Source organism: Plectropomus leopardus, chromosome 6 (assembly GCF_008729295.1).
Source record: "Plectropomus leopardus isolate mb chromosome 6, YSFRI_Pleo_2.0, whole genome shotgun sequence".
NCBI lineage: Eukaryota > Metazoa > Chordata > Actinopteri > Perciformes > Serranidae > Plectropomus > Plectropomus leopardus.
In genome coordinates, this window is record NC_056468.1 from 23,121,502 (window position 1) to 23,147,916 (window position 26,415).

At 39.9% G+C, this 26,415-nt stretch overlaps 1 protein-coding gene across 1 annotated transcript in view; it reads right to left on the bottom strand.

Annotated features, from left to right (window-relative positions):
* The window catches only part of pgm5 (phosphoglucomutase 5), a 37,780-nt gene extending 12,861 nt beyond the window's left edge, over positions 1 to 24,919 (bottom strand). Inside the window, exons 1-7 of the mRNA XM_042488004.1 lie at positions 24,407 to 24,919; positions 21,239 to 21,401; positions 20,948 to 21,094; positions 20,307 to 20,432; positions 20,018 to 20,208; positions 14,418 to 14,572; positions 2,979 to 3,094 (exon numbers count right to left, since the gene is read on the bottom strand). Coding sequence (XP_042343938.1) covers positions 2,979 to 3,094; positions 14,418 to 14,572; positions 20,018 to 20,208; positions 20,307 to 20,432; positions 20,948 to 21,094; positions 21,239 to 21,401; positions 24,407 to 24,664 — 1,156 coding nt within the window. The 5' untranslated portion in view covers positions 24,665 to 24,919. The remainder of the gene's footprint in view (positions 1 to 2,978; positions 3,095 to 14,417; positions 14,573 to 20,017; positions 20,209 to 20,306; positions 20,433 to 20,947; positions 21,095 to 21,238; positions 21,402 to 24,406) is intronic.
* Between the last annotated feature and the right edge of the window lie 1,496 nt (positions 24,920 to 26,415).

Genomic DNA, 26,415 nt, shown 5'->3' on the forward strand with positions numbered 1-26,415 from the left:
GCAAACCACAGATACGTATCATTTGTACATTATTATGTAGCAGATACGTTGAATCTTCACAGGTTTTTTTTTTAACATTTAAACAACATTGTGGTTAACATGGCAAGGCACAAAACCCACTTAGTTATGGTTGGGAAAGAAAGATAATTTTTTGGCTTAAAATTCCAAGGTTTGGTGCCACAATCATGGCTGCAAATGCTGCCGATGTGTGTAAAAAACAACTGATTTTGTTTGTTGGTCCAAGATAGTGGCCTGCACCTCAGCAGCTTTTTCGCCGAGATGTCGCACCAGTCACCATCCTCTTCATTTCCCGATGACAAACTAATCAGAACTGTGTTACTTTAGAAAAGTTGATATGATACGTATGAAACATACAAATGTATCTGTAGTTTGCAGAAATGTACAGTGCCAACATTTTAATATGTTACTAACTACAAAACAAACAAAACTTGAACAGCAAAGTTTGACAGAACTGGCCAATTTCACACTTGCAATAGTTCATGCTGTGTATGTCTATGAGAGTTAGTTAAGAGCAGGAGTGGTGTACAGCTCTGATGATTTACTACTCTGGGCTCTCTCTGAGCTTTTGGCCTTACATGGATAGACAACGAGTAAGCTCCCATAGTCCTCTGTGCTCTCCATGTCTCTGCTCCCTCGCTTTCTTTCCTCCCAGTCTATAGTTTTCATATCTGGTCTCTTCGAACTTTCCTCTCTTTCTTACAAGCTTCTCTTCTCTCCTAATCAGAACCAACATTCATCTTCCTTACTGAAGTATTTTTCTTCCTTTTGTCCTTGGTTTTAAAAGTTAGATGTCTTCTCAATTTAAAAGAATGACTCAGAGAGGAGGGAAACTAAAGACATCAGGCCAGAGCCATAAAAAGAAGAAGTGAAAAAGGAGAGAAGGGCAGGAAAAAATGCAGCAAGGAGAGGCAGATGTAGAGGGAGGGCAAATGTGTGTGTGTGTTATTTGTGCATGCAAATTGTTTATATTTTCTGACTGTGTGTGTGTGTGTGTGTGTGTGCATTCATAGAAAACATTGCCACCAGAGGCCTGTCTGCATGTTGCAGTGTTTCAGGGAGCCCCGTCTCCTTTTATAGCAGAAGAATGGGGATTATTTACACATGCAGTCAGGGTCACAGCCCTCACATCTATTACTCGACTCTGACTGAGCTCAGGCAGTCAGGATGCACTGCTCCCAACTCCAGACCTGAACACAATGATGTGTGGAAGAGAACAGAAAAAGGAAATTTGGAGAAAAAAAATATTCACATTTAAAGGGAAATGCTGATTTCATTAACACATTGATTTTCCTGTCATAATGTAGGCCGTCATTTCAATCAGTAGTAATAACATTTTACATTGCACGCTAATTAGAGATATGTAAAAAATATAGCAACATGGCTCAAAAGAAGTCAAATGGGTTAAAAAACACAAGCAGTCAAATGACAAAGGTTTTAAACAAACACCTTGATTAGTCAAAACATTTTTGAGGATAAAACAAAAGCAAACCTTGAAAGTATTACAATTATAACAAAGTCTGTTCGTTGTAAACATCCATTGCTGTACGGGTTTAAAGACAACTGGATTCTTTCTATGAGAGTTGTTCAGTGATGCAAAAAGCCATAACAAGTTTGACCTCCAGGTATAAAATCACCCAGATTATCTGCATCAATTAGCCCGCAGTGCAACTGTACAAGGGTTTCCTTAAACCCCGCCTCCCAACCGCTCGGTCTCTGGCTCGCTCACATGGTTGACAGGAGGAAAATGACTATATATCTATAAGTGAATTTTACAGCTTTTGGTACATAATGATTTCAGTGTTTGTAGAGGGGAGATGATGTACCACAAAAAAATATGGCTGATTTATAGATGTCTCTTTCCTGATGGAAGTCTACAGGAAAAAGTCTTCTTGGGCCCAATGGCATCACATAACGGACCTGAAGTCTTAATTCCATAGTTTGGCTCCTTTGTCAGATACGCATCAAAGCCCAGTGCTGTTCCCAAGGGCTTGTAGTTTACAGGACAACTTCCTGGTTCCTGGTGGACTGAGGACAGAAGGTGTCATACACGACTCCCCAAAAAAGTGGGGTTTCGCCTAGATGGCCGTGGTTTTGCAGAGCGTAACAGTTGCCAAGATTAGTGACCATCTCAGCCTTGCTCAGCTCATACTCTGACTGCACAGAGCCCAGCCTCCAATGCTGTTTCCAGTTCTCTTTGTACATAAATGGGGCTTGGAGTTTACAGGACAACTTCCTGAATCAACTTTGCAACCTCATTAGGCAATGCACTGTGTTGGGCACATTTCTGTTGGATAAAAATAATTTCCACCTTAATAACCTTCCATATTTATAAAATCCTTCCTTTATCTAAACTGCTGTGCAGAATTTTGGCATTGGTGTAGCTTTTAAACCCATCAATCTACTCTTCAAATCAGCTTCTGGTCTCACAGTATCTTAAAACTAAATCATGTATTCAACTGTCTGATCATCTGACCACTTGTGTTTCTTGCTCCTTTCCACATTATTTCAGGGATATCACATTTATTTTCAGATTGCTGAATTTAATTGGGTGAGAAGAGTATCATCACAACAAATATTAAAGAAGGACAAAAATGAGACCCAAGTTGTAATAAACTGCAGTTTCCCTTAAAATCTGAGGGAAGGTTAGCTGTAAACACTTGTGTTTCAGTGAGTCCCTGCTGCATAATCACAGTCAGCAGCAGCTGGCTGTGCAGTCTTGTCGCAGTGGCCTTGTTTGCAGGCACCTCAACAACAGTTGCTGCTGAGCGGAGGGGATTTCTCAGTCACACACCCACACACATTTTCCAAGCGGGCCCAGGGATTCAAATCAGTGACCTTCCCTTCACATGTTAACAGGCTGTTCCTACTTTGTGCCATCTGATTTCTGTATTAATGACATTGAGCATTCAGAAATTTGTCTTTATGAGTGGAGTGTACCAAAGCATAAGAGGCTTTACCTGTCCCAAAGCTCTCCTCCCCGCAAAGGGAACAACGCCCAGAATCCATCAGGTTCCCAAAGTACCTCCAGCCCGTGGGAGTCTCATACAGTGCCAATTTCATGGCTTTGGCTACCCTACAAACACACAGAGAGAAAGACGAAACAAAAGCAAAGTTAGTACTTTTTGCTCACATACACAACATGTATTTATCTCTCTCTAATATGTAACGCCAACCTTTCTCAGTTCCACTATAGAGATAAACTTACACACAATCCTCTGACCTTTGAAATAAAGCAAACCAAATGTTGTATGACAAGTGTAATCTGCCAGCAGCTCATCCAATAACTTAATAAGGCAAAGGCAGCGAGAACAAAGTGAGTTAACCTTTTAGCTGATGTTTGCTTTGAACCTGAGCCATGTACTCACATAGAGAGAGGATGGGAGAGTGTGTGTGTGTGTGTGTGTGTGTGTATGCTGGGGGTCCCGGGGAGGGATAAAGGTGAAGACAGAACAGTATGTGGGAGGAGAGAGAGTGCAAAGAAACAGACAAGAGGGGAAAAGGGCAAAGTGTAAGTCTGATAAAACTTGTCAGTGCAAAAGTAGCTGACTGAATTTGAGGGAATTATAGTGACATGATTTTAAAGCAGAACATTTTTAGTAGAAGGCTTGACACATTTGGACAAAAATGAAAATAAAATAACGTAATATTGAATAACAAACAAAATCAGCCGCAATTAAAAATAATCAGATCTTGGCACTGGGTGCACTGGCATGGAGTCTGAGTCCAAAACCAAAATTATAAGCTTTTAAGTTCAAAGAGGAAAGCTGATGGTGTATATATGACAATTACTTTATATGATAAGATGAGGGAACGAGTCTCCAATATAAAAAAATAAATAAATACCTTTTTATTCTGGAAGACAGTCTGTCTTTTTAACAGTGTGAAGTAAACTCTTAGCAATTGATTATGGTGATATTTAATATATCCATGCAAATTCATCTTCCATGAAAATGCGATTCAGCGTACCATGAACTCAGATTTAAGTTTCTGCACACATCATTGCGTTTGTATGAGAAAACTGTCTTCTTCATACAACCACAGAATGAAACGCTGGTAAGGTTTCTTTAAAAGGCCACATTAAATGAACTGCCTCAGTAGGTGCAACTTTTGGTCATGCAGACAACTTACGTACGTCATTCCCTGAATCTGCACCATCTCTGGTGAAACTGCTTTTAAAGTTTTTGCTTCCTCATCTTGGTGTCAGCTACAGAGTCACCTTAATTTTTTTTGAAAATAAAAGCATATGAACATGTTCTAACAGAAACCCCATATTAAAGTATGCACCTGAAAATAAGCATAATATGGGACTTTTAACTACCAATAAATAAATAAAACCTCTGACCCACTAGCTTCAACTAAAAAGCTGTTTGTGGGGATTTACATTCACTAATAACATATGAGTCAGCCACTGGCACAGTGTCAAAGCAGTGTCGCCGGCATGGTTGTAGATATATCGTTAAGGACACCAGGTCATGTCCTAATCTTTGTTTCTGGAAACTGAAGGTTTTAATGACCTGTGGGACAGATCACAGTTCTACAGTTACACGCACAAGTTTACACGGTGGATTTACTAAAGCTAACAAGTAGTACTTAAGAGCCAGCATCTTTAAAGGTGCTATTATCAACATTTTTTATCACAACAAAGGATCAAATCATTTCTTGTATGTGAAGTAATGTTGAAACCAAAGAGAATTATCATCCATCTCTACAGTCTCTCTCAGGTCTGTGAAACATCTCTGCAACTTTCATCTCATTGTTTTGATTTTATGACCTGCAACGGTTCACTCGCAATGCTCTTATGGCATAGTTTCCAGCAGCTGTTCTATAAGCTCGGATAAACCAGCTGTACAATATCTGCTCAGCATTAAACGTAAGAGAGACAAAGGCAGGGGATAGCTGGTGCACATAATTGCGCTTTTAGCAGCTAAAGAGTCATATAAGTTCCTCGGGAGTGGGTGGAGTCCATGATAAAGCTAAGTTGCTAGGTTGGAATGAAATGAAATAAACTTTCATTAGGTGGCAAATATTATTTTAAATATATGAAACTGGTAACAAATATACCACCTCAACTAATAAAGTGATATGTTTGTCTTGTTTTTACAGTTTTTTTCTTCCAACCAGCAGTGGTGAAAGACTCACTTATTTCAAGTGTAAATTTAACTGTTAGTAGGTATCATAAGGATACGATTTTTTTTCACCACAGAAATTATATTTCTGATAGTGCGGAAAAAGCATTAAAACAGTATTTAGATTATTGTGCATTGTGAATTTTTTAGTGGCTGGTCAAAAAAGTGGGGTTGTCCTTTCACCATATTATTTGGACTCATAACCTATAATCCTGACGACAGCACTGCTCATGGGAGGTGTAGTTGTGGAATGCTAACAATAATCATTGCTTTATAATTATCAAAATTCCTGCGGTGAAGTAGTTGATGCAAATGTAGCTCAGATTATGAGCGAAGCAAACTAAAATGTTTCAGCTTTTCAGAAAAAGTCACGAAGCAAATATTTGATGAAAAACTCCATTGTGTTTCAGGGGCTAGTAAAGCAGGTGATGGCAAAACCCAATAGCCATGATAAAAAAGAAGGAGTTATACTTTTCTGCAAACCACTGATACGTTACATTTGTGTAATTTTTTAAGTCACAAAAATGTTCAAATTTTACATATTCAGTTTTCAATTCACGCTGTGAGTTGCGTGATTAAGTTCAGGCACAAATATAACTCAGCTAAGGTTAGAAAAAGATATTTTGGATAAAAATACAAAGTTTGGTCACAGCAGAAATAGCTGAAAATGTCCAAACACTCATTAAAAATAATCTCTTGTTGGTCTCCTCAGTGGTTTGCAGCCGTCTCGCCTACTTAGGTGTCAAGCCATTCACCATCCACTCCTCCTCTGGATGTGTCATATAATCATAACTCCATCACGTTAGAAATATTGATGACACATGCCACGCTGGCCTGCAGAAATACTTACTTTGCAACAAAGATGACCACTCAGTGTCCTTCCAGTTCTACATATTTCACTTTTCAACCACATCATCCACAACTCCTCAGTAATCACTGCAAAATGTAAACACAATTCCCAGGACCCAGCTAAGATTTGCAGGAGGAAATATTCAACACAACAAAACAGTTGTTGCTCCCTGAGAAACAAACCGTCAGTCTCTCGTGCTGTGGGATGCTGTTGGAATTCACAGTGGATGTGGGTGGGTTTCAGGGTTTTTTTTAGTGGTTGTGCACATCCATGCAATCATCATCCATGCACACAAACAAACTCCACTGTGCCCAGCACAGATGTTTACAAGAAGATGGGATGGATTACCAAATAAGAGTAACCAGTGTTGTTCCCCTCTGGGGAAGCGAGCGCTGGAACGGAAAGCCTGGCATTCCTAAAAGAAAACAAACTCGGGCCCTCTGACGAGCTTTTGACATTTCAAACGGCACGTACACGGCCAACACAAGCTTGAAACTGACCTGACCACCGCTCAGTTTTCAAATGATGCTGCAAAAATGTGTGAGAATAGTGTGAATCATGTTTTCTCAAGTTCTGATGACTGCATCAGCTGAGCTTTAACTCAGCAACATCAACACACATACCCATACATAGCCTTCATGCACTGATACAAACTCAGGGACACAGTTGACATGCCTATTCTACATTTACGCACAATATGAAATTCCCCAAACAAAAACACATTTAGAAATTATGTATTCTTTGGTTTTAAATCTCGAAATCAAGCAATGGAAGATAATTGTCCAATCATGCTCAGGCGTACTTAAAGAGATACAGTACACAGTCTCAGACCAGCCAGGTTCAGTGGTTGCTGCCTCCTTCTCCACAGGCTTTGCCAAAACAGAAAAATGCTGGCAGCAGAGTGTGACTGGAGACACAAGGAATGAACTTGAACGGTTGCTATTTAGGGCCGTAATCCCCCCGTGTGTAGGTGTGACCTCTCAACTGTGAAACTTTAAGGTCTATCCATGTCCATTTTCTCACACTAGTACAACATTAATATCATTGTCATTAAATGTGCCAGTAAAGCGTTCTGTTTTATAATTATTAATTATAGATTTGATTTATAGTGAATTTAATAAGGCTCAAGTTAGAGCTTTTCCAGTGGTGCACTGCGTTGTATAACACTGTCATGATTCTGGGTTCTTATTTGTAGTCGATTATCTTGAGGACTTTGTTTTCTTCTGGATTTATGGCTTCTTTGTGTTGTGTTTTACCTTGTTGCATTGTTATTCAGTAATATTTACTCCATTTCCTGCTTTTCTTTGTATGTTCACTCCTAATGTGTCATGTCTGATTTTACTTTCTGCCTGTGTGTGTTTTCCCACCTTAGAGATTAGCTGCCCTGCCCTGATTTTTTTCACCTGTCCCTCATTATGTTCCTGCTCTCCTCGTGCTCCCCTTGCCTCTCGGCAGTTTGTCTGCATTGGTCCTCTCTGCTCGTTGCTGAATTCCCTCCCCATGTTCCTTGATTACAGATTTGTTCCTAGTTTTGATTTTGCACTTTTCTTCAGCACTTTGTTTTACTTCAGCCTGCTCCTTTACTTTTGCTGGCTGTTTTTGTCTTTTGACATTAGCTTTTAGTCATTAAAACTCACTGTCTGTTGTCCGGTGTGATAAACTGCATGAGTCCTCTTTTGAATTGTGAAATGTCACACACATATGCACGCACGCACACACGATTGTACAGGTCAACTTGTTTTAACTGAGCATATGACAATAAACGCCTTGTTCTTGAGTAATAATCAGGATAGGTTCAGTTATGAAAGTTTTTGAAAGTTAAAGTAACTTTCCAAACTTAACCTAAGCCTACCTTTTTCAAACAGACTTTAGACATAAATCACACTTGATAGTAAATGTGGTCTGTCTTTTACTTAAATACATCTTGTAAGACGATGCACTTCTCTTTATGTTTGGAGAGCACTGCAGCAGATGAGGCTTCGATGAAAAAAAATCAGTAAGACCTCTCCTGTCTGTAAGACGAAATGAAACTGAACAGAGGTAGAAAAAGTCAGTCAGGAAAATAATCTAGATGCTTTGCCCCATAAGGTTAAGAGCAGGCTGAGATTTCATAACCAAACTCAGCTTACATTCATCATCCTCACTCTCTGGGCTCAAAGCTAAGGATTACAAACTTACACTCAAACTGATCCACACCCTTACAGTATGAATCACAATGAACACACACACTAATCAACCAATATCTCCTTTGTTTTCTCTCCGTCTCTATCTTCGTAGATATCTCTCTCATGCATCAGCAAATAGTGAGGAGTGATGGGAGGTATGTAGTATCTCTAAGTCTGCAGAGTGAAATATTGCTAGCTTTTGGCCTTGGCTTGATATTTTACCAAACATAGCATCCAGTGCCCTCTCGCCTCACCTCCCCTCTGAAGGGAGCTCAGCTTCAACTTAAAAGCTTTAGGCTGGCATTAAGTCAAAAAGCTCAGCGTGCTGAAGCTTTTCTTGGGCTTGAAATACTCTTCTTGACCTGAACCAGGAACCCAGATATTTAACACACTGAAGATGTTGCCATATTGGCTAACGGTGGAAAAATCCTTGAAAACACAGAACTTAAATTTAAGTTGAGATGATTTCTGTAAATGGTTATAGCTGTTACCAACATTGTTCAGTGGAATCAATATCAAAATACTTTTCTGACACCATTTCAAAACAGTGTCAAAATATATCCCATAATAATATTATATCAGGGAGAGAAGTGTGTTTATTGGGTCAATGTTTAATTTGGCTACCTTTTGCATCTTACTTCCTATCAAAATATTGGTGTATACTTCAGTATTTAGACCTGATGACAGCATTTCACATTTTTATACAACGATTATTAAGTATTTCAGTTTTTTTTCCCAGACATGCAAATGAACAAAACCTCAGCAACTTTATATGGTAACACAAGTACAGCCCTACCAAAACTGGTCTGGCATGACCTGGTTGGGAACCGACGGGACTTGTTTCTCAGTGTGAAACATCATACCACCAAGTGCTGCATTTATAACTGTGTGAGAACTTAACAAGCAGAAAGTTGAAAGTAATGGATAAACATCTGAAAGTGGTACAAATGCTAATTTCACCAGAACTACAAAAAAAAAAAAAATCTTAAAAAAACTTGGACTCTTTGGATAGAGATGTGGTGTTTTTTTAGATGAAGAAGTTCTATGAAGAATCCATATGAATTAGCCTAAAGGGCCATCAACGGGGAGGTTGTGACCAACACTGGGCCGTCTGCTGAAGTAATGCATTCAGAAATGAAACCTAAATAAGGATTTACTTTTGCAGTAACGCTGTCATGATCCTGGATTTTCATTAATACTCTGTTTTGTTTTTGGACTTTGTTTTAGCGTTTTCTGTTTGTGGTTTTCCTTGTTTCATGTATTCATCAAGGTCACTATGTTTCCTGATCATTATGTAGGTTATCTCAGGTGTATTACCTCCTGCCTTTCTCTGTTTCCCGCCTGTTTTCTGTCACACCTGTCTTACATCAGTCTCGTTAGTTCTTCTAGGCTCCTGATTTTCTCTCAGCCAGCTACACACCTGTCCTGAATCAGCTTCGTTAGTCCCTCCCTGCTCCTGAGTGTCTTCCAGCCAATCAGCTCCCTGCGTGTTCGTCTGCCTCATCACCTCATTCCCCTCACTTGAGCTTCTCTGCCCTGCTTCTCCACCTGCACTTCATCACTCTAGTTTGTATTTAAGTCCTGGTTTTCAGTTCATTTTTTTCTTGGATACTTAATTTATCCATGTGATGTTCAGTTGCTTTGGATTATAGAGTGATCTTTTTTAAATTCCTGTCTCCTGCATTTGGGTCCACCTGCTCTACATTACATAACAGATGTATTGTGTTTACCATTTCCTGATTTATTTTCTCCATCTACCAAAACATCATGAAAAACATGATACAAATAGAACACTGCTCAAAATAAATCCATTAAAAGCACACCCTGTGGTAGCAGCACATCATGTTTTACACGGCAATTGCAGCGGTGCGAGACAATACAATCCTCTGATTACCTTGGTTATCCTAGTAACCAGCACCATAACAAGAAAAAACAGTTCAGCTACAACAAAACAGTTCACATTTGAGCCCTCTCGTTTGTGATGCTAATCAGCGATTAGAGAACTCGGACTTCATCCTGGTAACAAGCAAACCAATGGCTCAGCCCTTTCTTCTCCCTACATCCTCCCATCTCTGAACGGTTAAAGGAGAGGCAGATGTTTCCTTTGCCAAAATTTTCCTCCCACTTTCTCTTCCTCTGACCCCTCCCTCCCTCTCTCCTGACATCAACCTTCGCTTAAAGTGTGTGAAAAGAGAGACACAAGCACACATGCACTCAAGCAAGGCAGCAAGACTGAGACCCACAGACTCTGATCTTCTGTCCATCTGAGCCCAAAAACACTCTCCTTCTCTCTGTCATTGTCCCTGACTCCCTCTGAACACACACAACGACCTACAGTATATACACCGTCACATTAATCAAGACTTTGTAACACAGTTTGCTTGACTATGCATAAACACACAGCGGGGAGGGCTGCTCAGTCTAAACACTCAGCAGACACACACACAGGCCACTCACTCTCCTAAAAAGGCCTACACTTGGGCAAACTCCAGGGTCCAACACCACACTACTAAGCACTTCAACACTTCCTGGGGTTTGTCGCAGTCATGCAGATATGTTCATACTGCGTCCAAAGACAGCAGTGCTACGTTTAGAGCTCAAGTGGTGATTTTGAAGCTGAGCAAAGTGACCCTGTCCTGCAACAATGCCAGTAATTATCAGACAAGTGCTCACAGAAGTGGTAGGTGTGCTTTGCATAAGAGCACATACCCTCGAGTATGTCGGTGAAACTGGGTTTAACAAAGAAAAAAATTAAAGTCTTACATAATGCAATTTATTTCTGACAAAGCTCTTCAGAAAGCCCAGAGCGAGATATTATCTGTAGTTTAGGTGTTATCTGTAATAGACATCATACTGTAAGGTAATTCTGCTTCTCAGGAGATTGCTAAACCAAGTTTCCAGGAAATTAAATGTATGCTATAATCAATGCAAAAAAAGGAAAATGCTGAGAAAATAGATAAAGATAGATCAAGAAGATTTTAGTAGTTGTAGTAGTTGATGAAAAAGGCTATTTCATCTACAGTAAGTGTGAGTGAGCGTTAGTGAGCTGTGTGATGGAGTGAGGTTTTTCGCTCAGGGTTGTTCTGGGACATGTGATATTTGTGTCTTAGGTCAGTGTCTGTGTGTGTGTGTGTGTGTGTGTGTGTGTGTGTGTGTGTGTGTGTGTGTGTGTGTGTGATGAGGCGAGGGTGACATGGGAGCCAGTGTGAGCAAAACTTTGGAGCTGTTCTTTCACTGTGATCATTACAGTTCAGCATCATAAGACTCAGCCTTAGGCAAGGAGCAGTCAACACCACATAGCAGTGTCCAAATAATATATGTGTGTGTGTGTGTGTGTGTGTGTGTGTGTGTGTGTGTGCGCGCACACTCCTAAGTGCGTAGGAGTATCTACATAAACAAAGATGACCAATATTTCTGTGATGTAACATCCCGCTTCACATATTTGCCACTGTGAAACCCACAGAGATCAGGACTGGCAGTGAGGTCACTTCCTTAATGTCTGCCAGTGTTAACACATACTGATGCACACTCAGTCCCACAAACACATATGTCAACCTATGAGTCCTGTTCATATACAGCTACTCTGGTTAGTGATATGTTTCCTGGCAGTTTTCAAAAACTGCATCAAAAAGCAAGGGTGTGGAAGTTAAGGTGGTCGATAGTCATACTCTGTTGTCCCAGGCTTTGAATCTATTATAGCAGCCAGTGTTTACATTTTTGTTAATTAACTATGATCCCTGTTTTACTTTCCCGGTCATAGTATTTAAAAAGACCACATGACAGATGGCTATACCCAGCACTATCCTCACTTCACCAAGGATCAAGTATATTGTAATAAATGAGCTGACAGCAACAAATACACTTTAGACTGCTGTAGTTTGTAACTGGGACAGTGTCCAACAAAAATTTTAACCATCAGAGTTATTTAAAATATTCTAACAATGTGTACATACTTCCTTTAACCATAAAAATAACATTGCTAACTTAAGCCATTTTGTATCAATATCTTTCACCCAAAATGCCTCTAGTAATGCAAAATATTGCCATATGAATACAATTTTTAAAGTAATGCTTACTCCCAAAATGACCATCTGTGTATCAGTTACTAACCCTGTGCTATATTGAATTTGTTAAGTAAAAATTTGTTTTTCTCACATATCTCCATGGTGAACAAGGAATCCAACAACAGACAAAATTCTTGATGAACTGCAGTGAAGGGGTCCGCATTTAACAACAGCAACACTTCACCAAAACATCAGTTTACAAACTCTCATACAACTCATGCAGTATAATCCAAGTCTTGTTTATCCAGTATTGCACCTGGGCAAGTACTATGGTTTGAACTCTGTTCATGCATTCATTAAAATCCCGCCTCCAGCGCTTGTTTATTGGTCAGGAGTCCTGCTGTCACTCACTCATGCCTGTTGCTCTATGGCCAATGAACAAGATTGCCCTGGCACACTACTAATCCATGCATGAGACTGTTTATGTGAAAGTGTTTTAAATAGTAAGGTTTTTGCGTTTTTTGTGTTTGGGAAGTACTGAGCATATGACTAGGTAAATGAGACTTAGATTATAATGCATGAGTTGTGTGAGAGTTTGTAAATGGATTTTCTGTTAGTTTTGCTGTTGTTGAAAATGGACCCCTGTGACTTCAATTCATCAAGAATGTTCTCCTTTCTGGATTATTCGTTCACAGTGGAGGCATGCAATTACAAAAAAAAAACAAAGAAAATGGAGTTTTCTTCAAAAATTCAATGTAACACAGGGTGAGTGGTTGACGTACAAATGATAGCTTGGAGGGTGAAGCACTCTTAAAGAGATACAGTTGCATACATACATATCATACACATATGAATGCAAACACACTCGTAAAGATATTCAGACAAATATCTACATTTTTTAGATAGGAGAAACTTATTGTCGTTGGCAATCACTGAAATTACTGAACTGACAACTGAAAATCACTAAATCTATCTCAACTTGTTGAAGACAATACTTCCGTTAAATTAAACATTTACACAGTTTACCTAACTACAGTTGATCGTTTCTGGTTCCCTTTCATGGCGTTAAATGTCATATTCCCACTGGGCAGCATTCTGTTGAAGCCTCACTGGGTTTCAGAACTGGGATCCTTCCTACTGGAACAATGTTAATGGGGATGACTTTAGCTGCGATCACATCCTCTCACTCAGCACCCTCTGCTCGCCTCTAGTCTTACATAACGAACAATATTTATAGGCGGTGAGTATATGTGTGTACGGGGGTTGTGTGTATGTGATCTCACAGCCTTATTCATAGTGGGTGAGTCTTCATCTGAGAGTGTCGTCCCTCTCCAGAGATTGGGCTGCTGCAGGAGTTTGTGGAGGGAGGTTGAGTTGGTGTGACAAGAGAAGGCAAAGCCCTTCAGATCTAAACATAAACTGCAGCAGCACACATGGTGTGTACATGATGAGATGTCCCTGTGGTCTGGTTTGTGTTGTATAAACTAAAAGAGCTTGAAAGATTTGTCTGATCTGAACACAAACTCAACTCACTGCTCTGTAGAGAGGCGTATTAGATTCACATAACTGAGCCTTTTGGCCTAAAGGAAGAACTGAATTTGACATGTTTCCTCTAATTTATTACACTTGGTGGACACAGTACTTTTACTTTTTCTACTTCCATCTTTGTAACTTTAAAATATGTATTTTGTTTCCAATGGGATTATAGTGTATGGAGTTGGGCACTTGGACACTGGAAACTTACACCCTTGGATTAGTAATTCAATACATTTGAAACCATGTTCAACCAATTATCCACCGACACGTGTACGCCTGATTTTTATGTCTTTGTCTGCTTGGACTCTGATAAAGACAAAGTAGCATCACCATGTTTGCAAAGCTGAAAAGCAGTAACTATTAATGATAAGAAGATGTAGAAGTCTATCATGCATCCTCTCTCCAACCTGTAGAATATGACACGCCCCCTGAGGTCGTCAAGGTTCACACTTCAGGTCAAGGAAAACCTATTTTTTTGGTTCAAACAGGGAACCAAATTTTGGGTTCTAAACCAGTTTATTTTGTGTTAAAATGCTCCAAAAAGGTACAGAATTAGGTGTAGGAACCAGAATGAGACCTGTCCCATGTTGGTGGAAAAGGGGTATAAGAAGAGTGTGTGTGTGTGTGTGTGTGTGTGTGTGTGTGTGTGTGTGTGTGTGTGTGTGTGTGTGTGTGTGTGTGTGTGTGTGTGTGTGTGTGTGTGTGTGTGTGGTACCTGTCGAGGGCGGTGCTGGTGGCCACACTCCTGGCAAAGCCCTTGACTCCCAGTTGTCTGAAGTATGGGATGCTGGAGAGATTGGCAGCCATGATGGCCACTGAGTCTGATGGGTTCACAAAAAAGCCGTTTTGTCCGAGGATCATGTACCGGTCCTGATAAAAGCACAGCATACAGTACAATGTGAGTCTAGTTATCAGTTTCCAGGGTAATAATATAAAGAGAGAACTGCAATCAGACTTAACTTGACTGTTTCAGCATTTTAAGTGACATCAAAGGATAAGGTATTCTGTTTTGCTTATTGTTAACTAATCCTATGAAAAGATCAACACTAAAAATGAATTGAGCTTATTCCTCTGTGCCACAGACCTCATTGTTGCACTGATAAAGTGCCTGCTATACTTAAAAAAAATTAAGGCAACTTTTTGCACGAGATTATGTAGATCAAGCAAGAATGTTTTTTTGTATGATCTACTTAATCTTTTGTATGTAAGAAATATTTTCAAGTAGTCAACTTAATTTTTCACTTGTAAAAAATTAAGTTGACTTTACTTAAAAAACTAAGTTGACTTTACTTGAAAAATGTATTTGTTACACACAAAAGATTAAGTAGATCATACAAATACTAGCCTTGCGTGATGTACAAAACCATCTTATGCATAAAGTTGCCTTAATTTTCTTAAGTAGATCAAGCGTAATACTTTTTAGTAAATATCGCAACAATCAGGTTTTTACCATTTCTGATACCTACAGCTGACACTATACATGTATATCTTCCCCACATATTTTGTGCTATTTTGTACAAGATAAAATTTAGATTCATGGAAAAGTCATCAACTCACCAAAATTGACAGGGTTTATTGCTTATTTATCAGGTGTTCACAAAAATCATGACAATCCACAAGGTATGCTGCTGTGGAGCCAATACTTCACAACACAGATAAATGGACATGGCAATCCCTACGCTTCACCTGACAACGAGCAATAATCTAAACATCACCTACAGTAGTCAAACAGCAGGCACTACAATCATTTAAACGGTGTGTGGTTAACAGGCAAAAACATTTTACAATACAATTTAGCCTGTGTATTACTCACTCCTGAACAGAAATGTTTCCTTCAAAACACTCACGGCCTTAAAACAGGCTCTCAGACAGGATTTTTAGGCACTTTTTAACTTTCCAGCATCTTACCGAAGACAGAGCCAGGTTGAGCAGCTGACCGCCTGCAGTTTTACTTTAGTTTAACTGGTCAGGAATTTTCCTGAACACAAATTCACCCTTCAAATTATGAACGGGGTCATGATGGTCTTGTCTAGAGTTTGAAAAACACTACAGATTGTTGATTGTGGGGCAGTGGATTCCTCATCAAATCGTCATTTTTTGCTGTCTTAACTGTATATTTAAATATTCAATGTTAATATGAAAATTGGTTTCAAATGACATTCTTTTGTTTACTTTATCTTAATAAGCTCTGCAGAGCAGGAAGCTAAATTTACAGTGTTAAATGTTGAAGGTGTGCAACAAATATATACACATGCATATCTTAAGTTTGATAATTGTCTGGTGAGAGAAGATGAAAGACAAGATAATTCACTTTTTGAAAACATTTATTTATAAAAAAAAACCCACTAAATATCATATAAAAATATAATTTACAAAAACAAAATATAATACATAAAAAAAAAAAGAAAAGTGGAAGAGCCTCAGGGACAAACAAGGTCAGTATTCCTCGATAGCCTGGTCGTTCCCTGCAGACATTGGTGCCCCATTAGCTAATAAGCTACTCGGCACTCTCCAAATTGAGCACAACTGTGCTGGCTTCATAAATAATTTTGTGTATTTGAAATTTAACATAGGCCTTTACTTGGGGCTCCAATCTCTCCAGGGAAGGAGCCAGGCTATCGAGGAATAACTGATCCTCGGAGCGGGGGGGAGGTGGCCGGGCCCGCAGGGCCTCGAGGAGCAGGGCCTCAATTTCTTGGTGGCGTTGCTCCTCTGCCTCCCTCGCCCTCTTCTGGGTCTTCTTTCGTCCTGTTTATCATAAAAACACCATATTATATTATACTGCATCCAACAAATATATATATATATGTGTGTGTGTGTGCATACATGTGTCAGGCAATGATCAGGCAACAGATAAAAAGTCAAGTCAAACACTAAAGGTGATCACAATAACATTTGTCATATACGTACTAAACTGTGGTCTTGCCAAGGCAGCAGGGGCAGCAGCAGGGACAGCAGCAGCAGGTGGGGAGCCGGGAGCTGAGGGAGAGACAGCAGGTTCCTCCTCCTCACCCTCAGCCTCCTCCTCATCCTGATATTCTTCTTCTGTATTACTGACAAAAATGTATTAGTTTTATGTTTGTACATATGGTGTATTCACTGTCATTTTCAGTGTCAAAAAGCATTGTACAAATACACTCATAAATCATACAGTTCAGGCATAGTAATACCTAATTTCCCAACAACACTTTTGAAAATGATGATTAGTTGAGGCTGTGAAAAAGAAATATATTTGCAGAGACATCTATGCAACTCAGTAATCTTCCTATCAAAAATATACATATTTTACATTATGTGTTTATCTTCATTTCTCAACAAAACTCTCTGTGATGGACCTGCTGTCTCTCCCTCGTCCTCCACCGACTCCCTACTCTGCTCTGGGGTCCCATCTTCCTCGACCCCCTGCCCCATGTTCCCACTAGTGAGTCTTGGGGCGACAAAGGGGTCGAGGAAAGACAGGACCCCAAGATACTTCCACCTCTTGGCTGTCCCTGCTGCTGCCCCACTCCTTGGCACTTTTCTCCTCTCCCTAATGTAGGTGTCCCTGAGGCTCTTCCACCTTTTACGACACTGTTCAACTGAAACAACACAAGTAAATTAATTAAACGTTAATTAATTAACCTGACTTCACTGTTGAACCAGAACTGGCTTTATGCACAGGTGCACTCACAGTCTGACCTCACAGCAATGATCAGAAACAACTGGATTAATCAGGTTTGCCCAATAATGACAGACAGGGAACACAGGAGCTGGCTGAAGTTCACAAAGTACTGCAGCTATGGTTGAATGAACTAGACAAGTATGCTAGTAAAGCAAGCTATGCTAACTGGGGCTAACCAATAGCTGCAATCAAACAAGAGACAGATACAGAACTTACCAGATAGTCCACGCACCTCGCTCACGCTCACCCAGGCCTGGTTTTTCTTGTTCCTGTCCCTGTACAAGGGACAGGAACTGTCGTACAGCTCTGGGTGAGCAGTGACGGCGATGATAAGCTGCTCCTCCATTGTTTCTGGCGGTTTGATTAGATTTTGCGAGGGAACACTAGGACGTCCATACGTCAGCACGTCGATGACGATCTCAACGCTGATAGGCTGTCGCGGCGCGTCTTCACGCGACGACGCCGCAAAAGTTCAATTATTTCAACTCGAGCGTTGGACGCGACGCGATTTTTGCGGCGCGTTGGACGCGTCCATCGCGTCGCCCGGCAAAATGACGCGTCAAATCGCGTCTTTGCATTGACTTTGTATGTAATCTTGAGGCGCGATCATTTTTCATCGCGTTTGGTGGGTACACGCTAGCGCCACAGGCTAACCTAGCATTATAACCGGATAGCATGACCAACAATAACAACATTACATTTTACCACATAAAACCAGCACTTACTGGCTAACGGAAACCCACTACTCTGTTACACAATAGCTACCTGCTAAGATTATATCCACAAAAAGCCACTCCTTAACTTTTTTTTTTTTTTTTTTTTTTAACTTTTACAATAGTATGAAAACTGGGAAATAAGTATCTACCCAACCCACTTTACATGGTAACTTTACTCTTACCTTTAAGGTCCATGTATTCCTCTTTCAGGGAGACGTGGTGAAGTCCAGCCATATGTAAAATCAGAGGAGCGCGGTACTTTTCTCGACCGAGACCGTAACCTCGCGGACAGTGGCTGCGTGAAATGGCGCACCTAGGCTGACCGTTAGGATTTGAATGACGGAAGGCACCACCTCAAAGGAATCACGTGACCCCCCCACTTTGCAGCGTACATTCAACAATAAAATGTTTGTTGAGTGATTGAACTAAAAAAAGATTTGCTGGAATAGCATTAAAAAATCTTGTCAAGGAAAAAATGCAGTGTCTTTAAATTTCTACAAATTTAAATAGAGTGGTGAATTCCTAAAACGCGGAAATCCGTGAGCCTTTTTGCTCTTCCAATTCCCTTGTCTTAAAGTCCATGGGTTTTTTCAATGGGTTTTGGTAAAATGTCTTAAATAAAGTCTGTGGTTAACACAGGCTAAAGATATTTAGACATTTTATTCTGCAACATAAAATACATCCATATCAACATGATTTTTGAGCTTTTAAGGTTTTACTCATCTTAAAAAAGTCGATTGCTAACAAATGGCTAAATGGGACTACAGTGTTTGTTGGGGACGTTATACGTCATCACATCGGACATAGAAACTCATTAAACCCACTTGTCCGCCTTTACAGCTTAACAGAGTTGCGCTCAAACTTGTAGATTTATCGGTTCATAATATTTTTTGATTGTGTCTTTATGTGTTTTACCGTGGTTGTAGTTGTGATGTTTAAGTCGTGCAACCACAATGTAGTTTGTGTATAGCCTAACAATAGCTTTTTTCTTCTGGCGATTTCATTTACGCTTCAAAACACATAAAAGTGATGTTCATCTGTGAAGATCATCATGCTAACAAAATGTGTAAGTCTCATAAACTTGTGTTTGTCACAGAGCTTATTTTTGGTGATAATCAAAAATTCTATTAAAAAATCCTATAAGGTTTTTTAAGAGAAAACCAATGCGATGCTAACGTCCTAGTCAGCCTACAAAAAATACTTCATCCCTTCACCACTCTATGAGAGTAAATCACTCCACAGCAAAATAAACACTGGCTTTCTATAATATTCTGTAAAGTTGGATTTTGAGTTCTGCTGCAGATGAACAATATAAGCCAGAAATAAGTGAAAAAACTAGTACTTTTTTGCCAACAATAACAATTACTGTTTAAAATTTCGAAGATATTGGTTACGGTATTATGTAACAGCGACCCCAAAAAAGAAATCTACACAAAGTGAGATTACAGCGACTGGTGCTAATGACTGTGAAGATACCAATCCTGGTGGGAGAAACAGAGCAGATATGACATAATTCTCCTGATGCTGAGCTAATTTACTTTGCAAAGGGTGTGTGTGTGTGTGTGTGTGTGTGTGTGTATACAGTAGAAATGTCTATTGGATGACATTGTGGAAAAAGTGAGCTGCTTTTTTGGATCACCATGGATACAGTATTATTCAGTCGTACATTTCTTGTCTTCCTGTTATCAATGAGCAAGCAAAACAAATAAAAAAATAAATAAAGCTCTCTCTGGTATCTATGGGTGGAGTCTAAATAACATGGATTTAGACTTTATCAGTAAAGAAGGCTAGGTTTTGAATGAATGTGTTGCTGAGTGATCCTTCATTAACCAGGATATCCCATGATATCTAGGAAAGGGCTTCTATTACGAACAAATAAAGCATTTCCATGTTGTAAACCAAATTAAGACATTAAAAAGTAGACATCAGAAGTCTTACTCCATCCGCATCAAATGCTGCTCCAAAGCCAAAGTCACCTCCTTTCATGGCTTCTACCAGAGAGGTAGCGTAAGTCAGGTTGGGCTCTGGAGGTCGGCCACCAAAGTCCTCCAGAGGGACACAGTTGACAGCAGAGTTAGCTGGAGCTCCCAACTCATCACACAGGATCCTACGCACATAGGGGCCCATCACTGCACCACAACATGAGGACAGGAGAAAGAAACTGTTCAATCTCCAATAACTTCTAGCTCAGGGACTATACTGTAAGGAAGATGATGTGTTGTCTCACCTCCGTTCATGGCATCTATGTGTATTTTGACCTGATGTGGTCCTGTGAGAAGGCTTTTGATGGCATTGAAGTCAAAGATGTTTCTCAGCAGCTGTAGATACACATCAACTGAGTCTACAATCTCCACTACAAACACAGAGAAGACACAGTTAGAACAAGGTGTATTTGTTTGCAAGCATGTGCATTAAAGTGGAAATACATATTTGTTTAAATTCAATTTATCATTATTACAATATCAATGTTTAGACTGGTGCCTTTACTTTTACTATTCAGTTCTGTCTACCACCGGATACATCCTCCTTGGGAAAAAGACACCTTGACTCTCGACTACAGCACACGGAAAGTGCGTCAATCAGCACAATCAAAACAGGAAGAATATTGTGCTTTTGTTTTCTGTGGTAGTTATTGGTAGTTCTCTTCAGTTATCAAAAAGTCTCAGTGTAGGTTTTCAATTAGCAGAAATGGTGGATAGTGGAACAACAGAAGTAACTGTGGAAACTGCAGTAGTTGCTAGGCTCTGAGGAAAACAAAGCGATTCAATTGTCTTTGTGACAGTGGCACCATCAATAATGCTACTTGGACTTGGAAAATTGTCAGTTTCAACCTAAAAGAAAGAAGAAAAGAGCGAATAAGTATTGTACCTCTAAACGGTTTAAACTTGTTCTCCAGGTCAAATTCTTGTCTTCCCAGCCTGGACAGGTCAATGCGTAGATCAGGGCAGATGGCGTACTCCTCCAGTGTCCGGCTAACCTGGTAGATCCTCTCCATCACTGTGTCAGTAGACGGGCCTATCACACAAAGAAAGATGTGTGTCAAGTGAACACTGGCATTCATTTTTGTTCTGTAAAAACATCCCAGACCCTATCTTTGACAAAAAACATTCTCAGTAAGAAGAAGAAACCAGAGGACAAGCTCTTTTTCTCAGTCCTCACCTCCATTTGCCACGTTGAACTTGATTCCAAAGTCTCCACCGGGGCCTCCGGGGTTGTGACTGGCTGTGAGGATGATCCCACCGATGGCCTTGATCTTCCTGATGATGCAGGAAACAGCAGGGGTGGACAGGAGGCCGTTGTGTCCGATTACCAGACGACCGATCTGCACAGCAGAGATATTAAGGAGGAGCAATGTCAGTTGTACATCAATCCAGGATGTCACATTTTGTAAGAATACTTTCTTATCAGCTAGATTTGCTTAAACGTCTGCTTTCTTTGTGGCTGCCTTGAATGCTACATAAATATGAATTCTGTTGTGTGGAAAAGTGACCATCTATGGAAAAATGAAGCAGAAAAATAATGTCAGGTATTGTTTCTTGAGCTGACTGTGCCACAAAATAAAAAAACAACCATTTTTTCTACCCTGACCTTAAAAAGTTCAAGAGCCCATCTGCCCAATTGGAGCTGAAAGCAACCGTTGTTCAAAGCGTGTCATCATTCTACAGGTGACTAATTGACGTCCAGCTTTAAAAAAGCAAATGATCTGCCTCAAGAGGATGCCTAAATAACAGAGCTGCACTCTCTATTTATAATTCCTATGCTACTCTAAAAGTGGTAATACCACCAGCATCCCATAATTCCCCTGCATATCAGCTATTCTAAATAAAAGTGTGCTCACTGGTGAACAATTCATTCCCCTGACGTCAGTGTATCCTCCTAACATCCGGCATGTTTTATGTGTATATAAAGACAAGACAAGGAAAGCGAGGGACAACCCTGAGAAATGTACTCTTCGAAACACATATAGCCTGCAGGGTAACGTGTAATGATCTAAGAAGGTATCATTTCCCACTATGTTTAGAGTTTATTTAGTGACTAGTGTAAGAATAGTCCATGCAAGTTGCCACTCTCCTGACATTTTGGGTCAATGCCACATGACAGGGGATCCCCAAAGCTCAAAGTTTGGCTCTGGAGACTTGAAACAGCGAGAGAGAGGGGGGCAACACACGTCGGCAGGAAAATAGAGCAGGATGGATGGAAGTGCTGATAAGGCCGACATCAAGAGACATTTGGCTGGGCCAGCAGAAAAACGGACCGATCTGAAAAACAAATTATATTCCCTTCAGATTTTCCTTTGGAAACGGCCCAAACCAATCACAGAGATCTCGGAACAAGCGTTTTAAATGAGCTACGGGGATTTTCCTTCTCCTCTCTCTCTCTCTGTTTCTCTATTTTCCTATTTGCATTTATCTGCTGCTGACACCTGAGAACTCACACACATTTTGGTTTGAGGAGTCTTTGCATGTACATCAACCATGATTGTAATGCTAAACAAATATTTACTTACTATGCAAGGCAACATGTGGATATGTAATGCATTCATAAATTTTGATTTAAAAAAAATACTACGTCTTTTAAGAAGTGGCAAAACAATATCTGCTCACAGTAAGCCTAATAATTCAAAGATTGGGTCACCTAATCACTGTCAGTGCATACAGCAATGCTTCCCTATGCTCTTTGCTTGTGTCCCCTTAATGCACAGTTCAGATTCATGTCAATGAATTGTGGGCATATAATTAGAAAAGGGATTTTTCACTCTTCAGACTTTCATTTTTACACTTTTAAAGCCCAAAAGATATAAGCCCAAACAGTATTTTAAAAGAAAAATGGCATTTTTTTTATAGTAAGCATAATTTTGTTTTTTGTCTTATTTCCTACACTGGTAAACATCTTGTGACCCTTTAGATTCATATTGCTTGGTTGGGAACCACTAGGCTACAGCTTAGACAATGAACTTCCCTCCTGAATCCCAAATTTGATTATCTCTTTGGGTAAAATGTTCATAATCATTCATGGCAACTTTATTTCATCTTCACTCTCCATTGCAGTGATCAGCAGCTTAAGTATCACTTGGATTTAACTTTCTGATGACTGATTCCTTCCTTTATTTTCATTCATGCCTACTTTAATATACTGTAATATACTCAAAATGTCCAAACAAATAGATCCTAAATCAAATTAACAAATTGCTATTGTTGTTAGTACTGGTTCTAGCATTACAGTGTACAGCAGTTCTGCATGTGGTTTGTGCATATGGTGTTGTCATATCCCAGCAGAAGCTGCTGCTCAACTGCTGTGAGTACAATGAATGTCAAACTCTGTACGGTCTCTATCGTTAGATAAACAACCGGGTAACATCACGTTAGCTATAGTGCTGTTGGTTCACTTTAGTTTATCTAATTGAACCCTCTTTCAGATATTTTATAACTCTGTTGAGTTAAATCTCTGTGAAAAGTGACTAAATTAATGTCAAATAAATCTATTATCATAGAAAGTACAAAATTTCCCACTGAAATGTATTAAGTAGAAGTATAAAGTAGTCCAATGGAATTACCCGAGTAAAGCTACCTCAAATTGAACTAACTAGCTATATTAATTGAGTAAATGTCAATCAGTATTATTAAGTTACGAGGCAGCAACGCTCATCATTGGCAGATCCATTCTCTACAACAACTCTACATTTAACTCCCGAATACCACAATGCAATGCGGTCGTGTATTTTCCGTTGGGGGGGGGGTGCAGCGTAAGCTGTGTTCAAAACCATCCCCTCATTTACTCACTATTCACTATGTACTGTGTATCAAATAGTGCACTTTGTAGAGAATAACGAATGAGATTTTGGATGCTACATTGTTACATTGTATGTACACTCAGATTTGCCAAGCATTGTGGGCATTTTATAGTGCACTAGATAGCCTAGTGGTTGAAATTAACCGCTGAGAATTCGAACACCACTGCAAAATGGTGAACATACTATAAAGTGCACTATATCTGTGATTGGGGACGGTTTCGAACACAGCTGTAGTGTCCGAAATCTCCTACAACTCCCTACATAGAGCACTATTTAACAGCCTATACACTACATAGTGAACAGTGAGTGAGAGTGAGGGGACAGTTTCTAACACAGCTAAGGGGTCTATTAAAAAGCCCCCCCATGCTAAATAGGTGATTACGGCCCTGGTGAAGATATAGATATATTTTAATTTCACAGTGTAATTCAGAAACTTTAGTCTTCTTGTGCATAAGAGTCTCAAGCATGTTGAGATAATGGAACAAATGTTTGACAGTCTGTATGCCATGTCTGGAGGTCGCCCCCTCCCTTCTTACCCCGTTGGCAGCTGCCATCTGGACGATCACTTCGGTGGCAGCTCGGCTGAAGTACCGGCCGTCGCTGCCCACCACCATGGTGCAGCCCTGCCGGTCCCGCAGGTCGATGGAGGACAGCACGCTCTGGATGTAGTTCTGCAGGTAGTTCTTCTTCCCCTCAAACACCGCCGTCTTCCTCCGCAGCCCGTTGGTACCGGGCCGCTGGTCGTCGAAGGGGGCGGTTTGGACCGTCACCACCGGGATGGGGCTCGTCTCCATCCTCCTCGTCGGGACCCAACGGGAGGACGCCAACCAAAAGTTAGTTTTTTAAAAGTTTGCTTCTGGTGGTATCCGGCTGCAGCACAAAGGCGGACCTCGTCGGTGAAGTGAAGCAGTTGTTTGAGAGCAGTGACAGCAGGGATGACAGGAAACACCCAGCCAAAAATGTTCCCACCTCGGCAACTTGTGCTCAGAGCTGCATCCCTCAGTACTGAACTTAACATTCAGCAGGACTCCCCTCTGCTTTTAGACGACTCCCTCTTTACCTAATAAGCCTCAACAACTGACTACAAGAAAAAAAATCAGGGAGGGCCACAGTCTTCAAGGCCCACAATCAGCTGAGCGTCGGGCCAAAAATAGACCTTTGATTGACGGCGGAGGGGAATTGTGTCGGGACCACCGGTCTGCAACCGGACACTGGCTGTGTCTGCTGCCCGGTATGAAGGCATAAGCCCTGACTGGAGTCACTTATAGGAGTTTATATGTAGGAAATGACAGCGCACTGGGCAAAACTTCACTCCATGAGAGCAGAGTTTATCTTTGTCATTTTAACCACATCTGTTTCAGGGTCTTCAGTTCCACATCCAAGCCTCTCCTGCTAATTCTAGTAGTTTCTAAGTACAGATTTTAAATGCAAAAAGGAACTGAATCTGTGACATGGCATTTATTAGTTCACAATATTATAGCCTACGACCAGCTAAGGTCATCACATGAAGTCTGCAGCAGTCTGCAATATGTCTGTGCCAATATTTGATAAACAGCGCCACCTTGAGGGAGAAAGAAAGAACAACAACAAATATAATGTAGAAAACACAAGTGTTTTTTGTGTTGTAAATTAACTTTCAGTGTGTAACTTTAAGCCAGTAATTTGAAGAATTGTGTGTGCTTTCAATGTGTTAAAATTAAAAGGAATAAATGCAGAAGCCTATTTTTAAAAATTGCAGTTAGGCCTAGTCTCTCTCCTTTTTTTTTTTTTTTTTTTAACTTTAGACAGTGGTGAAATGTTTCTACACACATTTGTGAGTACAGATTAAAGGTATTTGTACTTCACATGGGTGTTTTAACATCATGCTATTTTCTCCTTATCAACTCCACCTCAGAGGGAAATATTTTATTTATACTTCACTGCAATTATTTGATAACTTTAGTCACTAGTTACTTTACCAATTAAGTTCTTTGAACTGGCCAATGTGAAAATATTTAAGAGCATCTGAAACAAGTAATTTATTAAAATTTAGTGAATAGTTTAATCTTGTAAGTCATGTTTCATGCAAAAACATTTTTATCTTTCCAGCTTATGAGGTTTTTGCAATATGAGGATTTGCTGCTTGTCCTTTCATTATTTATTGAAGTGATTTAATTTGTCTTGTAACCTACTTTTAATACTTTAAGTATATTTCACTGATTATACTTACATACTTTAACTTGAGTTAAGTTTTCCAATGTAGGATTAGTAGGTTACTTTCACCTAAGTAAAGGATATGATTACTTTCTCCATGACTGATAAAAGATCATTTTTATTTTTAAGGCTTAAGTGTAAAGCTGGCATCATGCTTTGAAAACTTGGTTTAAATTTGGGTTTTTTTTCTTCAAAGTTTTACCTCAGTTATTTTATCGTCATAACAGCCAGCTGTTTGTTTAGGCTTAAGAGGTGTTTAAAGGTGTAAAGGATGGATCGACTTTTTAAAAATAGTTTTTAAATATCATTACCAAATGACAGTGCAAGTGAATAGACTTATTGTGCCTACACC